The 6329-nt window shown below is 40.1% G+C and overlaps 1 protein-coding gene across 1 annotated transcript; it reads right to left on the reverse strand.

Annotated features, from left to right (window-relative positions):
• Nucleotides 1–4232: 4232 nt before the first annotated feature.
• Nucleotides 4233–5156, reverse strand: LOC102017069 (signal recognition particle 19 kDa protein-like). The gene is given in 2 exon segments (XM_013517902.1): nt 4233–4982; nt 4984–5156. Coding segments are annotated over 2 exon segments (435 nt in total). The 5' UTR covers nt 5074–5156; the 3' UTR covers nt 4233–4637.
• Between the last annotated feature and the right edge of the window lie 1173 nt (nt 5157–6329).

Here is a 6329-nt window from a genome sequence, read left to right on the forward strand (position 1 = left end):
AAAAAAAAAAAAAAAAAAAGTAATGCCTGAGGAGCCAGGTGTGGTGACACATGCCTATAATCTCAACACTCAGAAAGCTGAGGCAGAAGGAACACTGTGAGTTCGAGGCCAACCTGGACTACATAGTCAGTTGAAGGCCAGCCTGAACTACATAGTGGGACTCTGTCTCAAAAAATAAATTGTAAAAGTAATGATTGAGGAGGCTGAACTAACATAGATATCTAGATAGATAGATAGTATTCTTAACAGGTCTCACTTTAACTTGATTTTAAACACCGAGGAAAAAGTATAACCAAAATTTTTATATATTTAATATATATTTACAATGTATTAAAAGTTTATATATATAATTATATATAATTTTTATATAATATATAAATTATATATAATTAAATTAAAAGCTCAGCTGAATATAAAAAGGGGGCAACTCAAACAACTAGCACCACTTTGCTGAAAACAAAATAACCTCTTGTTAAGAAAAATGAATCTATTATCATATGATCAAGAGTAATTCAGCTCAGGGCCAGGGATTTAGCTCAGCAGCACAGCGCCTGCCTGGCAAGTGCAAGGTCGTGAGTTCAATTCCTGGTACCAGAAAAAATAAATAAATAAATAAATAATTTTTTTAAAAAAGTAATTCAGCTCTACAAAAACTTTAAGATGACACCAATAAGACTCAAATAGAAAGGGGGGGGTTGTAAGAAATAGAAGCATAAATGGTCCATTTTTATGTAGCTTTGGATGGAAAATTAGTAACTGATTAAAGCAGTTATGTCAAGTTTAACCACAAAGAATAAGTTCCAACCACAAAGTCCCAGAATGAGGTATCCAGATCAGATAGTGGCTAAACAAGCAAAGTTTTATGATCAAAAATAATACACAAAGGAGGGGAAAGTAAGGTAGGAGCTTTGCAAGACACTGGGAGAAACTACGTGGTAATCATGAGAGATTGTACTCTTGCAACCTCAGCCAATGAGTGACAGGGAAGGGACTTTACAGGATAGGGGTTATAAAGGTCACTGCTCATTTGAATTGCACATGTCTTTCTTTAGAACAGACATTGCACATGTCTGTTTCTGCAGAAGTGTTATTAAAGCTTCACTTCCATTGTACCTTTTGTCTCAGAGTTCACACTTCTGGGGTCTGGATGGTGGGCTTCTTGCATATAAGTTCCTTTTATGGCCTTCCAAGTAAATTCACTTATGGATATCCTAATTATTTGGGATAGTTTGCTTTTGGGAACATGAAAATTTGGTTGAGGCCAGGCGGGGTGATACATATTTATAATCCCAGCATTTGTGAGGTTGAGGCAGGAAGATCACAATGAGTTTGAGGCCAGCCTGGGCTACATAGTGAATTCAAAGACTGGCAGGGCCCTGCTCATCAGTTGAGGTTATGTTCTTTTGTTGATTGACACAGTGTGGAAAGTCTATCTTGAAGGTGGTGGCACATGCCTTATTGGAGGGATGTGTAAGCCAAGAGGAGCAGCGGAGAAAGCCACTGATAGATGAATACTTTGGCATAGCCACCCACAGTAGGGGACCAGGAATATGAATCTGGTCTATTGCCTTTCTCTATGGAGCTCTTGGTAACTTGGTCTGAACTTGTTTAGGGGTAAGGATGTCTGTTCTTCCCCATGGATCATGGACTCACATGGAGTGTTTCCTTTTCATAGCTTTTAGTAATTTTCCTTCTCCTTTTCTGACCCACTCTCCCCTAGTCTTTCAGGTATCAGAATGTTCCACTTGTTAATTGTTGGTTTTGGATAACTCAAAACAATCCATTTAAAGCAAAGCACTGGGGCTTGGGATATAGCTCAGCGGCAAAAGCACCTACCTGGCAAATACAAGGTCTTGAGTTCAATTCCCAGTACCAAAAAAAAAACCATGAATAAAGCCAAGCATTGTGGTGCATACCTCTACTACCAGCTCTCAGGAGACTGGGGCAGGAGGATTGCCATGGGTCTGAGGCCAGCCAGGGCTACATAGTGAGTTCAAGATCATCTTGAAATACATAGCAAGAACCTGTTTCAATCATTTTTATTTTTTTCGTGTTGTTTTGTTTTTGTCTTCACTGTTATTATTTTATGGTTTTTTCTCTGTCTTTAAAAAACAACAACAATGAAAGAAAAACAAAACAAAACAAAACAAGGTTAAGAGGTACAATATCTTCCTTCACCAGAAGAGAAAAATTGGTCCGTGTAAACTTCCTGGAACTGCTTCTATCTGTGTGAACCAGCAAGCAGGGGATCCAACTCTAGCTGAATCTTCTTCTCTGGGTCCTAAAACCCTACCCAGAGCTGTTGCTTCCTGTGGTATATCCCTATCTGAAAGGATATGTTGTTAGGGTCGAGACACTCGCCGCGTGAAGGAAGACTCCAAGAGACGTTCTCTCATGCAAAAAGCAAGGGGATTTTATTCACCAAGCATGCATGGGGCTCACTGAGCTCGCAGGAACAGAGAGCCCCGAGCCAGGTCAGTTCTGGCTCTTTAACCCGAAAAACCACAAAGGAGGGGGCTTGCAAGCGTCATTACAGAAGCAGATGGCATTGGTTAATACACATAGTTTTTTATATTTATTGGGCCTCTATGATGTATAGTGTGCAGGAATGCAGAGTTTTTCTGCTTATGGGCAAGGGGAGGGGGAGATATCTGTGTCAACACCAGATGTGTTTTCTTCCAAGGACAGAAGATAATGCTCTGGCCCTTCTGGCGCTCCCTCCTTTCCGGGCAATCTCAAACCTGTTGAAACTGCTTATCTATGAGTCACAAGAAGCCTTATTTTTACATTTCCACAATGTAACCTGTATTTCGCTGACTGAATTTATTTTTATTTATTTATTTATTTATTTTTGGTACCAGGAGTCGAACTCAGGACCCTGCACTTGCCAGGCAGGTGCTTATGCCGCTGAGCTACATCCCCAGCCCTGACTGAATTTAACTAGTGCCTGATTTTCATTTTGAGGTTCTGTCATTAGATGCATATGTTTTACGGCTTAATTTAGTGAGTAGAATTTTTCTCTAGTAATGGGTCTCATTCCCTTTTTTATTAGCTAAAGGACATCTAACCAGAAAAAAAAGAAAATCAATGCAAGGGGCTGGGGATTTAGCTCAGCGGCACAGCACAAGTGTGAGGTTGTGAGTTCGATTCCTGGTATCAGAAAAAAAATGAAAAAAAAAAAAAAAAAAAGAAAGAAAGGACATCTAACTAGTAAGGCACCCCACTAAGGGACTGTTGAACCAGAAGATGAGTTATGTTTATAGGGGAAATCCAGTGGGTCCAAGAAAGTAGAGCTGGTGCTCACTTAAGGCTGGAGACAGCCAGACCCAAAGGAATTCAACCTAGCCAGATTAAACTCCTAGGCTAAAAAAGCTTAGTATCCCGGCTAAAATCCTAGATCCCACTTTTTAATCCTTCTATCTATAGATAGGAACAACCACTTCTATTCTTTCTGAGTTCCCACCTGTATGTCCTCTTAACTATTAGGATGAGTTCTAAGATCCTTCAAAAGATCATCTTATATCCCTGTGTAATGACAAATGACCTATATATCCACTTGGGGAAAATCAGACATGGCTACCCCTTGGCAGCCTAAAATATGCCATATTTCAATTATATCTTTATTGTAAGAAACAAATCAGAAGTGCCTTATATTCAGGCTTTTATGGCTTTCTACCAGAGCCCTGACCTATACCCTAGAAATCATAATCTCTCAAGAGCTGATGCTCTAGAAGACTTCCTCCTGTCAGCTCCCCCTTCCCATAGACTACCTCCTTGGCTACCTGCTCAGTCAGTACTCTCAGAAGATAAAGTCCTTTTCCTCAGACCACCCCATACTAGGTCTGGGTTTACTTGTCATTAGCCTTAGACTCAGGAAATTCAACATCTAAATCCATCACTGCTCTTCCTCTTCAAGAAGTGACAGGCAGTGATGGTACAGTCTGTGTGGTAGTTCCCTCTTCAGTTATGGATATTCAGCAGTGCAAAGAACAACTGGGTAGATTATCTGAAGATCCTGTAAAGTTTGCTGATGGTTTCCAAACCCTAACCATGACTTTTGATCTGACCTGGCAAGATGTCCAATTCATCCTCATTTCTTATTGCATAGCAGTAGAAAGGAAAAGGATTACAAAGGCTGCAAAAAAGGCCAATGATGAAGCCTTTGCAGCTTCACCCTCTAATAATCAGTCAACTGTGGCATTTGGGGGGTCTTAAGAAGGGCTTAAATGAAATTTTTTTTTTTTTTGCAGTTTAAAAAATTTAATTAACTTAAAAGGCGAACAAAATGTGTATTTCAAATCTTACTAAACTTATTTATCTGAAATACATGCTTACACAGAGGACAGATACAGATATCCATTAACTTCTGGCATAGCCCACTATCCATTTCAAAATATTTTTTCCACAAACACTTCATTGAAAGCAATTTTTTTCTTTTATACTGCATAAAAGCTAGATGTAATTCCACTGTGTTGTACTGTGATGGACTCATGTCATAGTCAGCTCCGATGATGAACACGGCAGGCACAGAAGTCTGTAGTTAGGTGATTGATGCAAATGACAAGCTTTGCCCTCAGCGACAAAAACGCCTCCACTGCGTCCTGCAGAGGGGTTGCATCCTTGATGCGCACCGTGGATCATTTCTTCTTCTTCCCTTTTCCTTTCTTACTTCCCTCTCCTTGCTGAAGATTTGGGTCACCACCTCCGGTTTTCTGTGTCCTTGTTTTTAGCTTAGGTATCATTTCTGCTGCATACAACATTACCGACTTACGTGAAGGGAACTGTCCCAGGCAGAGGCTGCCATCCTCCTGCTTGAGCTGGACTCGGACCCTGCCTCTGTATTGAACATCACGATTCCATTCTCTAGAGTACATTTTATTTTTCTCAATAAATGCATTAAGTCCGACTGCTGTGCATACGTCTTGAATTTCTGTAGCTGTAGGATTTTCAACAGCCTTACTTATCGGGATCCGCCTCCCCTCCCGCGATGGTTTTCTTATTATTCAAATAAGCGGGGTAGATACAAATAAACCTGTCTTGGTCGGCCGGGGTCCGCGCAGCGGCGCAGGCCATCTCCACAGAGCCGCGGGCCGCTCGGAACACGTAGCAACACTAGCCGGTGGTCCCAGGCGCCTCCTTAAATGAAATTATAATACTGGAGGAAGAGAAGCCAAACAAAAGTTACACATCAGGGCCATTTTTGCTGGTATGTAACAGGGGATAACCAATCTTATGAACTATGATAAACTCAGGTCTATTAGTCAGTTCCCCAGTGAGAGCCCAGTTAGTTTCAGCTGCAGCTTGAAGAAGCCCTCCGTAAATACACTAATTTAGACTCTGAGTCTAGAGGAGGTCAGATTACCTAAAGCGGCTGGGCGTGGTGGTGCACGCCTGTAATCCCATCACTCGGGAGGCTGAGGCAGGAGGATCGTTGTGAGTTCAAGACCAGCCTAGGCTACAAGGTGAGCTCAGCAACTAGCATGAACTGCACAGCAAGACACTGTCTCAAAAAGCTAAAAAAAAAAAAAAAAAAACCAGATTACCTAAGGCAGTACTTCTTCAGTACTCACAGATCAGTCAGCTCCAGATATTAGGAAAAGGCTCCAAAAACTCTAACTGGGCCCACAAACCAAAATAAGCCAATTGGTTGATGAAGCTTGTTCAGTGTTCAATAACTATGATAAAGTAGAGCCTGCCTAGCAAGCACAAGGTCCTAAATTCAATTCCTGGCACCAATAAATAAATAAATAAATAAATAAATAAATAAATAAAGTAAAATAAAATATTACCTAATACAAGATCTCACAACCCTATTAACCATTTCATTTCTTTTTTTTAACCATTTCTTTTATAATTAAGATACAGATGAAGAGATTCATCGATCCAGGGTAAAATTCAAACCACCTGAGACATCAGAAGACAAAGAAGGACCACAAACTTCATACATCTTTGAACCAATAGACAACCTGAAGTGTTTTTCTTTTTTTTTTTTCAGTAAAGAAAACAACTATTCTGGTGAACCAGATGGATACAACAGTTTTGCCCTCTCCTAAGTAGATTGTGTGAACAGTCTCACTACTGTCTTTTTTTTTTTTTTTTTTTTGGTACCAGAATAGAACTCAAAACCTTGCAGTTGCCATGTAAGTGCTTATGCTGCTGAGCTGTATCACTGGCCCCTCACTACTGTCTTGTTTACTACATTTACTAAAATGATAGTTGTGCGTGATTCATAAAAACCATGGCCAAATACATCTGAGTGCACTCTGCTTCATAAACAATTGTCTTTTTTTTTATTTTAAAGAGTAAAAGAAGGATAACATAATAGGGGG

The sequence above is a fragment of the Chinchilla lanigera genome, unplaced genomic scaffold, assembly GCF_000276665.1.
Source record: "Chinchilla lanigera isolate Chin_1 unplaced genomic scaffold, ChiLan1.0 scaffold00041, whole genome shotgun sequence".
Taxonomy (NCBI): Eukaryota; Metazoa; Chordata; class Mammalia; order Rodentia; family Chinchillidae; genus Chinchilla; species Chinchilla lanigera.